Below are 13,143 nucleotides of genomic sequence, written 5' to 3'. Positions count from 1 at the left end.
GCAGCGAGCAGAGACTGCGTGCCACTGCACTCCAGCCTGGGCGACAGAGCAAGACTGTCTCGGAAAAAAACAAAAAAAAAAAAGGAGAACTTAAACTACAAGGTCTATAAAACAGATTTCTCATTAACATACTTTTTTGTTAAAAAATCCTGCAATATAAAAGCAGTAATATAGAATGAAAAAAATTAAAATTTAAAGTCATTGCATAATAATGTAACTATTGTCAGAAATCTATGAAACTTGAACCAAATTATTAGCATCACATAAAACTAGCACAGTCTTAGGTTAAATAAAAATAGGTTGGAACTTGAAAAAAAAAAAAAACAGGCAGACTATCAATGCAATGCATTTAGAACTGGATCATAACTTAATCACTTTTGTATCAGAGACAAGCAGAGTATCTAGTGCAAAGTAGAATATTTATATGAATAATAAGTTCAAAATCTCTTATTCTTTTTTCTACATAGTTTAAAAAATGACCATCATTTCTATACTGTGTTTATTCAATCTATGCTGAACAGAACTGTAACCATTTTTTTTTTTTGAGACGGAGTCTCACTGTCACCCAGGCTGGAGTACAGTGGTGCCATCTCAGCTCACTGCAACCTCTGCCTCCCAGGTTCAAGCAATTTTCCTGCCTCAGCCTTCCGAGTAGCTGGGATTACAGGCACATGCCACCAGGCCCAGCTAACTTTTGTATTTTCAGTAGAGATGGGATCTCACCATGTTGGCCAGGCTGGTCTCGAACCCCTGACCACAAGTTATCCGCCCGCCTCGGTCTCCCAAATTGCTGGGATTACAGGCATGAGCCACTGCACCCGGCCTTGTATCTGTTTTATAAAGTGAAATTTTAGCAGAATTTCAAATTCATATTGTTGAGTAAAAGGCATTGGGATAGCAAAAAGAAAGCCTAGATTAGCACAAACAGGTAAATGTTCGTAAACAACAGCATTATATACAAGTTATTTATTGTTAATAATATCCTTTACCAGGGATAAATTGATGAAGACAGATTTTCTCTACCACTGGCTGAATGAAACTCCACATTGTTACCAGTATCAAGTTTCCCTAAAAATTTTAAACACAATTCAAATGCTCTAATTTTATATAATTCATTATAAAATTCAGTGTCAAGATTAAAGAAAAAAAAGAACAAACCTGTTCTAGACTCACTTTTATACAAATACTGGCTTTTAATGTCTTTCAACAAGATAATTACACATTCATATTCAAATATGGGTAATTTCATTTAAAATACAGAACTTTTGGTAAGAAAATTCCAAGTATATTCATCTGAAAGTATAACATAATTTAAATGTGGACAGTTAAGAGAAAATTTCTGTCCAAGTTTGGAATTTTAAATGTTAAACAAGATGACTACTAGAAAAAATAATTCTAGTTCTTGAGATCAGGAATACTTGTCTCTCTACATGTGAGAAGTGCTTTGACCCTATGAGCCCTACTGCCTAGCACTGAATGCATGTGCAGTAAAAACTCAGTGGTAATATTGAATGTTGCTCCCTTATTCCACCACTCTCCTGGCTCTTGGATCCAGGGGTGTGACTTTCTTCTAAGAATAAATATAGGCATTTAAATAGGTTGTGACTAATTTGGTTTTCATAACTGGTTGGTTTTTCCCAGCTACACAATGTTTCTTGAAAGCTGGGGTGCTTAGCAATTTTTAAATTCCAGGTATAGTACCTGGCTATCCAGTAGGTGCTTCTGAATATATGATCAATACAGCTCTCAGGAACAGATCCCCTATGGAAGTACCATGAAGGTAGTTTAATCCAGTACATCATTTACAGATAAATATGAGGCCCAGAGAAGTAAAATTATGTATGTAATATCACAGAGCTAATAAAGTCTGAATATTATCTTGACTCCATGTGCTGCTTAAGGAAGCTGACTCAAACAGCTTAGGCAAATTAACTCTGGTAATAAATGAAGTGACAGACACCACGTCACACTTGGATAATACTCCTTTCTAACCAGAAACCACATAGCCTGATTTTTTTTTATTAAATATATATATTTTTTAATTAATTAATTTTTTTTTTTTTGAGACAGGGTCTTCCTCTGTCACCCCAGCTAGAGTGTAATAGTGCAATCACGGTTCACTGCAGCCTCAACCTCCTGGGCTCAAGTGATCCTCCGACCTCAGCCTCCCGAGTAGCTGGGACTACAGATGTGCACCACCACACATGGCTAATTTTTTAATTTTTTTGTGGAGGTGGAGGTCTCACTATGTTGCCCAGGCTGGTCTTAAGCAATTCTCCTGCCTCAGCCTCCCAAAGTGCTGGAATTATAGACGTGAGCCACCATGCCCGGCCCACAGCATGAATTTCTACTGTTGTAAAAGGTTTACTTAAATTGACCCACACGAATAAGCCCTACATGTGTGAAATATTACAAAGGCAGTAATATTACTTTTAATATGTTGTCAAAATTAATAGGGCTTTTCTCTGTTGTTCAACAAATTACAAAGGATGGTAGCAAAAGGTATTAAAATCATATACATGTGAACTTAAAACAATAAAGGAAAATAACTAAGGCACACCAGCACATAAGCATTTCAAGATAAATGAAAAAGGCAAAATATTAATTACAAAAATGAAACTTAATAAAGTTAGTTGGAGTAATAATGCCACAAAGCAAAACTACAAAGTTGGTAATGAGTTGCCTCTAAAATTCCTCATGAAGGAGACAATCTTGGAACTTTGAAGAGGACGATCAGAGGATGCCTCATCAATCTTTCTAGACCATCCTGTCTGATCTTAAATTAATGCTAATGGTAATTCAGATGGTTTCCATTATTATCCATTATTAACTATCATTAAGTCAATTTTTAATGTAAAAGGAAATATTCTAACAAATCTTTAAAAAGCTATCAAGATAGCTGAGTTGAAGTTCTAATATTGATTTCCAGTTAAATGTTTGTTTACTTCCTCCTGAAAGCTCAATAAAGTGACAGTAAAGGGATAAAACAAACCTTAAGCCACAAAGAATGAAAATGAATGACAGCAAACAAGTCATGTCAATAAAAATGTTGAAAGCTGAAAGCATAAAAGAAAAAAGGAAAAAGATATAAGGAGAAAATCTCCAGCCTGTAGACAACCAAAGGGGGAAAAAAAGTCATGTACAAACAAGGAATCAGAATGGCATCACATCAGAAGATAATGGAGCAATGCCATCAAAATGCTGAGAGAAAAATGAATGCTAACCTAGAATTTTACACCCAGATAAATTATCAAATATGAGGATGGAATAACGATTCTCAGACACGTAATATTTTTTTTAAATGTATCTTTTTCTTCAGATTTATGAAACTGTAGATCTAGCATGTGATGAAGACAAAGGCAATTCTTCCAAGATGATTATGACTCTCAGGACATTTGTATGAGTGCAACCAGTCTGGACTAGAAAACTAATGAATGATGGGCAAGAAATCATCAATAAAAAAAAAGAAAGAAAGAAAGAAACTTGGTAAGTTACCTGGTAAGTTTGAAGATACAGAAAGACAATTATACTGCTGTCAGAGTCTGAGGAATGAATGAGCAGTAAGTATATAGAAAATTAAGGAACCCTCTCTCCTGCCCCAAGAAGCATGATCAAATCCAGGGAAAATAAAAAGTTGTTATACAAGAAAGGAAGTAAAATAAAAGTATACTACAATACTCAAATGTAAATAATGTTTACGTTAATTATAATAAAAAACACTAAATATCAATTTAACCAGAAATTGCTGTAACAGGAGATGAGATTATATGTGCAGTATGTAAATACACAGAAAAAGCTAAATATTCACCTTCCATGTAGCTATTATCAATAGGTATTATCTAAAACTGCAAAAAATAAAACAAATGAAAGCAAACCATGAAACAGCAGCATAAGCAAATATTTAGAATAGATGTTCTGCAAATGTGGTCCAGGAACACACCCTTTCAGGGGGTCCACAAGGTCAAACTTTTTTCATAATAAAACTAAGACTATGTTAGTTTAAATAATAAAACTGTCATTTTCACTTTAATTCTCTTGCTATGTTTATATACAATAAAAATTGTACAGTGCAATTTTCCAGAAGCTAAGCACCATATCACAACAGACTGAATGAAGAAGCTGATAGGAAAATCCAGCTATCTTCTATTAAGCTATTCAGTAAAAGGCATTGCCCAATGTAAAACAATGTTACTGTTAGTCTTCTTAAATCTTTTTGGTTGTTTGGAAATATATATAACCTACATAAAGCAAAAGCTCTTTGGGATCCTGAACAATTTTTAAGAGTATAAAGGAGTTCTCAGAGCAAAATGTTTAACAACCACTGATTTAGAGAAACAGGGAGTTAAAAGAGAAACATGGAGGGCCAGGTGCCGTGGCTCAGCCTGTAATCCCAGCACTTTGAGAGGCTGAGGTGGGTGGATCACTTGAGGTCAGGAGTTCCAGACCAGCCTGGTCAACATGGTGAAACCCCGTCTCTACTAAAAATACAAAAATTAGCTGGGAGTGGTGGCAGGCACCTGTAATCCCAGCTACTCGGGAGGCTGAGGCAGGAGAATCACTTGAACCTGGGAGGTGGAGGTTGCAGTGAGCCGAGATCATGCCATTGCACTCGAGCCTGGGTGACAGAGCAAGACTCTGCTGCCCGCCGCACCACGCCCCACTGGGGCAAAAAATGAGAAACATGGAGTTAAGATTGCCATGTATGGTTGGGCAGGTTGTTTCCAGTACAAGGACGCCAGGCCAAGGGAATCAGTAGGTCTAGAATCCAACTGATGCTCTATTCTCCAAACCACCAGAGAGGGGATCTTTTTCTAAATTGCACAAAGGCAGAAGAGGGTCTAGTGGTCACCATGGTAATGAAAGACCATAAGAAGCTAATAAGTGAATATGATTGCTTTGAATTAATCTATGGGGAGAAAAATTAGAATAGTGGTTACCTCTAAGGAGAACAAATTGTAAAAGGACATGAGATAACTTTCTGAGTTGATGACAATGTTCCAGCTTGATTGGGAGTTAAAGCCCAGGTATACAGACTTAAAATTATCTAACTATACACCCATGATCTATGCATTTTACTGTATGCAATGATGCTACAATTTTTTTAAAGTGTGTTCCTCTGACATAGGGCAGGACTATGTATTTGCATATTAAAATTTAGTATTACTTTGGTAAAACTCAAATTCTATTAACACCTATTATGCAATGAATAAATAACATTTTTAAATGAAATGGGTACAGCTACTGAATACTAAAGGTTTTCGTGTTGCAGGAATGAATCTTTACCAGAATGCCTTGCTGTGAAAAAAGTACCAACAATATTGTTATTGACATGTGAGGCAGGGATAAGCAGTAACAGTAATATAAGAAGTAATATTCCAAAATAAGAATGATGAGAGAAAACTGGGACTTTAATAATAGTAGTTGATCAACAGGTCAGGAGTTTGAGACCAACCGGGCCAAAATGGTGAAACCCCATCTCTACTAAAAATACAAAAAATTAGCTGGGCATGGTGGCGGGCGCCTGTAATCCCAGCTACTTGGGAGGCTGAGGCAGAAGAATCACTTGAACCCAGCAGGCAGAGGTTGCAGTGAGCTGAGATCACGCCATTGCATTCCTGCCTGGGTGACAGGGTGAGACTCTTTCTCAACAAAAAAAAAATAAAAATAACAGTAGCTGAAATCTACTAATTTTTAACTCTGTTCCAGGCATTGTGCTATTATTGTTACAGATTATTATTTTCCCTATTTTGCTGATGAAAAAACTGAGAGACAGAGAACTGAAGTAACTTACCCAAGGTATCACAGTAAGTGGTAGAGACAAAATTTAAATCTTTTGAAGAATGACTGTATAACCTGAATTCTGCTAGTGCTGCTGCTTCCTGAATAGCAGCAGCCCCTCCCCAACAATTCAGTGAGGGTACTGGGCAAAAAGGAGAAATATCATTCCTTTGATATTTTTCCCAACCATTAAAAAATATAAAAATCATTCTTACCACATGGGCTACAGAAAAACAGCAGGCAGGCAGTATTTGAAGATATAGGCTATAATTTGCCAGTCCTGCATTCCACTTTAAAGGAGATTATAAAATAGTGGCCCATGCCTTAAGTGTTTTAGGCTAAAATTCTTGTATAAATTAAAATACTACTGATTTTTAGCTTGTCTTTGAAAATTGGAGGATCCAGCAACACTGCACTCATGTTTTAAAAATGAAAACCAAGAATATTCTTTTGTTTTTTGAGACAGAGTCTTGCTCTGTCACCTAGGCTGGAATGCAATGGCGCAATCTCAGCTCACTGCAGCCTCCATCTCCCAGATTCAAGCGATTCTCCTGTTTCAGCCTCCCAAAAAGCTGGGATCACAGGCGCATGCCACTACACCCAGCTAATTTTTGTTTTAGTAGCGACAGAGTTTTGCTATGTTGGCCAGGCTTATCTCGAACTCCTGACCTCAGGTGATCCACCAGCCTCAGTATCCCAAAGTGCTGGGATTACAGTTGGTGGCTTGCGCCTGGCAGGAAAACCAAGAATATTCTTACTTGTTTCATATGCAAAAAGCCCAGCTTCAACAATTCATCTGCTTCAGCCCAGGAGACACTGAATTTGCCTTCTCTGCTTAAGATGCCTAGCACGGCCCTAGTTAAAACTGATAGACAGGAAATTTTATGTCCCAGTATTAAAGGGAGGAAAAAATGAATTGGATAAAGTTATATAAAATGAAAAACTGAAAACTGATAATGCAAAGCTAAATAGACTGGCTCTCAAAAATCCTTTTCCCAAGCATAAAAATGGGTCTGCTTTTGGATACTGCAGAGATTCAAGTGATTTAATTAACAATGCATCTTTTTAAATTTTTATATAAAATAATTTAAAACATTATAATCATATATAAGCAGAGAAAATAGTTAAGACTTAAGCTTTATCCTTAACTCATTCTGAAAACAAACAACTTTTAAAAATAAGTTGCATCTTGGCTGCTTTGCCTATGCAGTGCCATTCTTTTACTCCTTTACTTTCTTGATAAACTTGCTTTCACTGAAAAAAAATAATTTGAGCCTTAATCATTCAAATAAATACAAAAATCCACCAAACTTGTTTCTTAAAGTATGAAATTCAACTATGCCAAAAACGGTTTATGCAAATATTTCAAAATTTCAAAGTATAAAATATCCACCACCATCCTCAGTACCAATTTCCCAAATAAATGTCCAGGATATTTAACTCAGAAGTGGTATTATATATAAGCTGTGAAAATTTTATTTCTCTTTTGTCTTATTTATGTTAGTTCAACATCATAAAATCATTGCTGGTAACTTATCAGTACTGAAAGATAAAACATTAAGTGAAAAATCAGAATATATCTCTACCATAAAAACAAGGGTAATTTTCTCATCGCTACAACTCAAGATTCAAACTTTTCTGTTTAAGAATAAAAAGTCTACGTTCATTCTTACCTGATTTTTCCCCAAGTACAATTATAGAAATACTGCAAAAAGTTATCTTTTTCCTCTAATAAAGAGCTTAAAGAATGCGCAATAATTTAAAATAATCTTGTTCATTCAATTGTTGGTAACACTTATAAAATGAGGTTGTATTGTAGATCTCCTTAAAGCTATTAAAAATATGTGTTGTAAGTACGAATTAAAAGGGATAATCACAATTAAGTGGAAATTTTTCAAAAATGGTGTCCTTAGTGTTATATCTATAATTTCCAATTTTCAACTTTCAGCTGTCTACTTTGTAAAAGACCTTCATTGTGAAGCACAGCTCCAGTGCTAATATTTTCTACGTCATTTAGGCAAAAATCACCTCATTCAGAAATTCAGAATTGTCAAATCCTTTAACAGGTTTCGGTAATGGTCTAAAGTCTTTAATTTCTTTTCCTTTAGTCTTTAAGCTCTAATAAAATGCCCCATTTGCCAAAAAATTTAAGAGGATGATTTCACTGGTAACCCAAAAAGATTTTTTCTTCTGGATCTTCCTTTACTGACACTGACATACAAAGCAGTTCAAGAAGCTTTAGTTAAAATAGGAATTCAGGAAGTAGTATTTCCTTTTGGAAAAAGAATGTGGGTTTTGAATAGACACTCCAGACATTTAAGTTATGGTATGATAAAACTAAGAGAAATAAAATCTCCCCCAATGACTACTTAGTACATGTTTCTATGTACATTTACACACAAGTCAAGCTTTGGTAATGCATAATAAACACCTTGTAAGTCAAATTCTAAATTAATTTAAATAGGCCTGTACCATAAATGTATTTGAGATATTTCTGCTTAAAAAATACTTCCAGTCCCATAAACCTTTTATATGTCAGAGTGGAATTCCATGAGGTCATTCAGGCTTATTATGCCAAGTATATTACACTAATTTCTGTCTAGTTGGGAAGACTACAATCCTGTGCAATATGCAACCTTGCACACCCAATATGCTACAGCAGTGTCCTGTCAGGGATGTGTACACAGGAGGTCCTGCCAAGGCATTTGGGATGCACAGAGGCAATTCATTTATTTCCCAGCACTAAACCTTCAATTCAGATATTAATACCCTCACGGAGAAACAAAATGTAATGTAAAAGTTTCACTGGCCAATATCTGCAAACACGGAATTACATAACTAGGTAATAAGATGCACTTTGGTTAGAGAACCAAGCTCTCAATCCCTTGAGAGCATTATATCAACATTACAGTAAATGGCCAGCCATGCATTTTATGTCCCTTCTCCTCACTCCCCAAAAAAACACACAAACAAAACCACCATCACAAACGAAAAGCTCAATTATCAAAATCTTCAGTCTTGATTGTGTGAATAGGGAAAATCAGAAAGGGTAAAGAACCAGGGTCGAAACAGCCATTTGTCATGGGTAACTCAAAACTTATACTGGGTGAGTTGGCCTTCACTGTCTCTCATGCGCTCACCCTGCCACTATTTTCTCTCCTATAACAGCACTTTACTTTTCTCTCTCCTTTTAAAGAACATCTACAAAGTGGGGTAGAGAGAAAGCAACACTATTTGTCAGCAAAACAACTTGCAGGGAGGGATACATATGAAGCAAGCTTAAGCTATTCTGTGGCCTGATACTGGAAAAGGGGTTTCATAAGCAGGCATTCCAACAAAGAGGTGCCGACAACTTCACTGTTCACTGTGAGGTAAACAGAAGTGACAATGTGCTTTATTACATAATACCTCTACCCATCTCCTTTCTCTTTGACCCACTGCTACTTGATATGAGGGAAGAATGTGACATGTTAAACACCAAAAGGAAGAAAGGGAATAGTCTGGTTAGAGTGAGGAGGTAGTTGTTATTTTTCACAATTAAAACAATGTCTGCCAAATATAATTATGTAATCCTAGCATCTTCATAGATTTTTGAAACTGGAAGAATCCTTACAGGCCATCTGGTCCTACCCTCTCATCTTACAGACAGAAAACCTAAAAATTTAAGCCCAAGATCAAGCAGTTATGTAATGACAAAACTGGGACTTCTGATACAGTACATCAAGTATTTTGTTATTTGCAAATAACAAAACAAACAATTTCTCAACGTTCAAAGTACTGCCACAAAAATAAATGAATTGTTGCCTATAGCATAAAATATGTATATAATTTCAAATTCACTTTTGCTACCCAAAATACATCCTATCTTTGCTGTCTCTATAGCTCTAAGAGCTTTATGCCTACTAGGAGAGGAGGAAGGTGAAAACAATTAAGGGGAAAATGCAGGAAAAGAATAAACAGCAAGCTAGTTGAGATAAAACTATCAATAGAAATGGCTGTTAGGATTAATAGCTGCTGAAAAGATAAGACTGAAAAATGGGGTAATAGAACTGTTTCCGGAGAGTTCTCACCCTGCAGAAGAAAAAAATATAAAGACAGGAGCAATGTAAAAGTACTGGAATGCATGTTATATAAGCCAGCTGATTAGAGTGATCAGAATTCTTGTGGCATAAGGTATCAGAATCTGCATTTTAAAACCAGAGCAGGTGGTCCCTAAGAGCACATTTTGGAAAACACTGGTCTGCGGGATATTGTGATCTAGGAGGGTTAAAGATAAGAAAAATTCTTGTTCAGGAGTTCTAGGCCATTAACTAGCTTGGTTTGATTCTTTCAACCAACCAGGCAAAGGAAATGCCCTCGGCAAAACACATTAAGGCTGATTCTGTTCCCAGTCCGGCAGTCAGACAAGGTGGCTGCCACAGAGCCACCAGCAAGGAGCCAGAGAACATTATGTAATCACTGCCCAAGCTCTGAAATGAAGAGATCAGAACTTCTTTCACAAAAGTCTGTCATTAAGGTTTTCCTTTTCCCGTTAAGTGACTGACTGATTATAAGGATTCTACTTTTAATGTAGAGAAATATTTTGTCATCCCCCAAAGAAGTCTTTCAGCTTATAGCTGAAAAAATAATTAGTCATTTTGTATCTACCAACTCATCCGTGACTGCTGGGTGGTTTACAAAGACGACTCTGGCCCTCACTCTTTAGTCCCAGTAGTATTTTTCTTTGGATATGGAGGATCTGAGAAAATAAAAAACGGAAAACAAAGCACGGAGCTACCAATGATTACTTATAGCTGCAATGACCACAAAATTTAAATATGGTGAACTCGTGAGCAATTTTGAGAATCTGGCAGAGTCACTATTTCAGAAATGACAAAAATTGTCAGAAGTCAGATTTAATGGTGCTCAGCAAATGTAATTCTGATGTTTGTCCACAGTTTCAAATCTCCACTACAGCCGAACAGAGAAAAGCTGTCCGAAGTGACATCATCCAATGCTCGCTCACTCTCTCTTTCTAAATGGGAGCAGCTATATTTGTTAATAGGATTTTTAAATGTATATATATATATATGTGTGTGATAGCATTAAGACTACATATATTTGAGATTGTTGTAACTGGATACTTGACTCTCAATCTATTTTAGGTACAATGAATGTTAGATAAAGAGCTAACATAATAATTTGCTACTGCAATTTTCATCTGTGCATTCCAAACATTTTCTTTAAAGACCAAGATTGTTTGCAATGGCTTCAGGAAAACAATACCAATACGAAAACCAAAACCTTTAATCCTTTTAGGGAATCAGTTCACTGTTCCTATTTCAAGGCAAGGCAAGTCATTTAGAAATCAACCTCTGACGTGTCTGTTTTTATCAGAACATTTCCAGAAAGTAAGATTACCATTATATTCTGAAGATAGATTATATTCAGAATATAATGAATTATAATATGATGTCTAGATTACCATTATATTGTGAATTTTTTACAGTATATTAGTGACCTATTTTTCAGTAATAATTTTCATTCGTCCATATAAAAACTCCTATTATTCATACGTGGCACACCAATTCTTTTTAAGTTAAAACTAAATTTACCCTACTGATAATAGGTCTTGAAAAATGCTAACAACAACAAAAAAATAAGATAAGCAACATAACTTTACAGTTAATTTCTAATTTTTGCAGCCTAAAAAGGATCTGGGTAAGAGGCTGTGGGCTTTTTTAACTTATGAGACAATTACACTCATATTTAAGTAAATATGATCGTAACCTACTAAAAGTCAACACAGTAACAGCCCCACTTCATGAATTTTCCTAGGATTAAAGGGAGATTTTGTAAAATGAAGGAGAATTTTATTAGGGACCCGGGGGCAAATTTCTCATGTTTAGTTTCACGCAGCAGGAGTCCTCACAAAGACGCTGATATAATTTAAATTCCAACAATTGGTTTTTCACTAACATCCACATACTCATTACTGGCCTTTACCAGTAATGGTAAGAGACAGCCCAAACCTACTTCGGGCGGACTGTCCCTTCGTCCCCTCTCCAGGTGAAGTTCACCTGCCACTACCGAAGGGCCGTGGAAAAAGGAGGTAAAGAAACGCTTTTAAAATTAAGACGCTTACAGTTGCTGGACTTAGTCCAAGTGCTGTTCAAGCCTAGAAACGAAAGTGGGAAACAACAGAGGTTTAGGCTTGTAATGATGTCAGCCATTTTAGGTACATTATTTATACTGGGAAGGAAGTGCCAAACTCGGTTGTTGTTGTTGTGCCTGTCGCTGCCGGTCCCCAGACCGAACGAGCCAAGTCCTGGCTGCACGCACGCTCCCCGGACTGCACAAACGACCGGGAATTCGGCACAATTAGCCAATCGTTCCCTCTCCAGGCCTCCCAAGTCCCCGACCCCGCGTCAGGCCCCGCTTCCAGCACACGCACTTCCTTACAAAGGAGCTGCGGACCCACAGGAAAGGCGAGCGCCGGGCTCTCTCGGGGACTTGTCCCCGCGGCGCGAGCCCCGCGCCCGCCACCTCGGGGCGCACTGCTGCTGCAGCCCGCGCAGCCCTCCCCGACCGGGCCCAGCACCCGCTTCCCCGACCTCCCCGGGCTCGGACCTTGCAGTCCACCGCGACGGCGTCGGGGGGGATGATGAGCGCCTCCTCGCCGCTCTTGGGCTCGTCCTTCTTGGCCTCCTTCTGGGCCAGAGCGGAGTTGAACGTCACCTTCACCATGGCGCGGCCTGGGGCGCCCTCGAAGGGCGGCGGCGGGCTCGGGGCGCGGGCTGCGGGCTCCCGGCTGTGATTGCAGCCTCTACGGCCGGGCTCCGGGAGCGGCTCCGGACGGCTGAAGAGATTCGGGAGGCTCCGCGGCGGCAGAAGCGGCTACTGCGGTAGGGATCTCGCAGCCTCCCAGCTCCCGCGCGAGGGCGGAGACTGCTCGCGCATCCCACCGGGAGGCGGGGCGGGGGCGGGGCCAGCGGCCGGGGGCGGGGCGCTGCGCGGGACCCTGCCCTCGTCCCGCAGCTGGGCGCCGGATCCCGGCGCGCCTCGGAGAGGGATGGGCGTCCCTCTGGGCTGCCTGGAATTTCCAGTTCTGAATTCGCTCCCAACCAGGTTACCTCCAGGCCCAGTGCTGCAGGTTTGTAGCAAAATCGAGTGAACTTTCCTGAGTTCGCCAAAGGGACTAACCTTTGGCAGCACCAGACCGCCGCTTCTCTGTACCCTCTCCCCACCACGAGTCTAAAGGCCATGGAATTTTTGTGCATCCACATCTTCATTTTCTCACTTATTAGGGAACCGACTCAGTGGAGCACAAACATGTTTAAAGCTCTCTGTCCTTGAGATCTGACTTTATCTTTCACGGACCTCACC

The 13,143-nt window shown here is 38.6% G+C and overlaps 1 protein-coding gene across 1 annotated transcript in view; it reads right to left on the bottom strand.

Moving 5' to 3' along the window:
• ITM2B (integral membrane protein 2B) overlaps positions 1-12,748 on the bottom strand; it is a 28,737-nt gene extending 15,989 nt beyond the window's left edge. The window contains exon 1 of the mRNA XM_002824261.5: positions 12,388-12,748. Coding sequence (XP_002824307.1) covers positions 12,388-12,504 — 117 coding nt within the window. The 5' untranslated portion in view covers positions 12,505-12,748. The remainder of the gene's footprint in view (positions 1-12,387) is intronic.
• Positions 12,749-13,143: the final 395 nt, after the last annotated feature.

Source organism: Pongo abelii, chromosome 14 (assembly GCF_028885655.2).
Source record: "Pongo abelii isolate AG06213 chromosome 14, NHGRI_mPonAbe1-v2.0_pri, whole genome shotgun sequence".
NCBI lineage: Eukaryota > Metazoa > Chordata > Mammalia > Primates > Hominidae > Pongo > Pongo abelii.
The sequence above is the reverse complement of the archived record's forward strand: the minus strand, read 5'-3'. Positions and strand labels throughout refer to the sequence as shown.